Below are 1,104 nucleotides of genomic sequence, written 5' to 3'. Positions count from 1 at the left end.
TCTGGAAGAGTCTTCAGAAAGCCCTTGGTACACAACTAAAGTAAGTTTAGTACAGCATTTCATCCTCAGACAGATGGAAAGATAGAGAGATTAAATTAAATTCTCGAGGACATGTTGCGTGCATGTGAACTTGATTTTGCTAGCAGTTGGGACACCTACCTATATTTGGTGGAATTTGCCTATAATAATAGTTATCAGTCAACTATCCAGATGGCTCCTTTTGAAGCACTTTATGGACGGAGGTGTCGAACTCCAATTTATTGAGAGGAGGTAGGTAGTAAACCGCTATTAGGTCCAGATTTGCTACGAACGACCAATGAGGCGATTCAGAAGATTAGGAAGAGAACTTTGACCGCCCAAAGTCGTCAGAAGAGTTATGCAGATATTAGAAGGAAGGACCTAGAGTTTGAGGTAGGGGATCATATGTTCCTGAAGATTGCACCAGTTCGTGGTGTTTTGCGATTTGGTAGAAAGGGGAAGCTTAGTCCACGTTTTATTGGACCTTTTGAGAACCTCGAAAGAGTTGGCCCAGTAGCCTATAGATTGACATTACCACCAGCGTTGGATGCTGTACATAATGTTTTTCATGTTTTGATGCTGAGGAGGTATGTTGTAGACCCTATGCATATTCTTCATTATGAAGACTTGGAGTTAAAGAAGGACTTAAGCTACGAAGAACAGCTCATGAAAATTTTAGCACGGGAAGTGAGATCCTTGCGTAGCAGAGATATTCCCTTTGTTAAAGTTTTATGGAAGAATCAGCAAGCTAGTGAAGCTACTTGGGAAAGAGAAGAGGAGTTTAAACGAGAGTATCCATACTTGTTTAGGGAGTTGAAAACTTTCGAGGACGAAAGTTCTTAAAAGGAGGGTAGAATTGTAACAACCTAAAATAATGATAATATGTCTTTTGTATTTATTTGTTGTGTTTGATGACGATGATGATAATAATAATAATAATAATAATAATAATAATTAAAAAAAATATAAAAAAAAAAATAATAAAATAAAATAAAATAAAAAAAGAAAATAATCGAAGCAGCTGCATCAAGCAGCTGCTGTAAAGGGGGATGAGGGGCGGCGGACGCGTAGGCTGGAGGCGTGGGA

General features: G+C 38.4%; 1 protein-coding gene across 1 annotated transcript; it reads left to right on the top strand.

Moving 5' to 3' along the window:
- Window positions 1-423: 423 nt before the first annotated feature.
- LOC111440702 lies at window positions 424-861 on the top strand. Its single transcript, XM_023077588.1, has one exon. It carries the CDS (start codon window positions 424-426, stop codon window positions 859-861), a length of 438 nt encoding a protein of 145 aa, XP_022933356.1.
- Window positions 862-1,104: the final 243 nt, after the last annotated feature.

Source organism: Cucurbita moschata, unplaced genomic scaffold, assembly GCF_002738365.1.
Source record: "Cucurbita moschata cultivar Rifu unplaced genomic scaffold, Cmos_1.0 Cmo_Scf01109, whole genome shotgun sequence".
Lineage (NCBI taxonomy): Eukaryota > Viridiplantae > Streptophyta > Magnoliopsida > Cucurbitales > Cucurbitaceae > Cucurbita > Cucurbita moschata.
The sequence above is the reverse complement of the archived record's forward strand: the minus strand, read 5'-3'. Positions and strand labels throughout refer to the sequence as shown.

Bases quoted from the DNA above. Each gene is read 5' to 3' on its own strand.
- LOC111440702 (XM_023077588.1), top strand. From the start codon at position 424: ATGTTCCTGAAGATTGCACCAGTTCGTGGTGTTTTGCGATTTGGTAGA.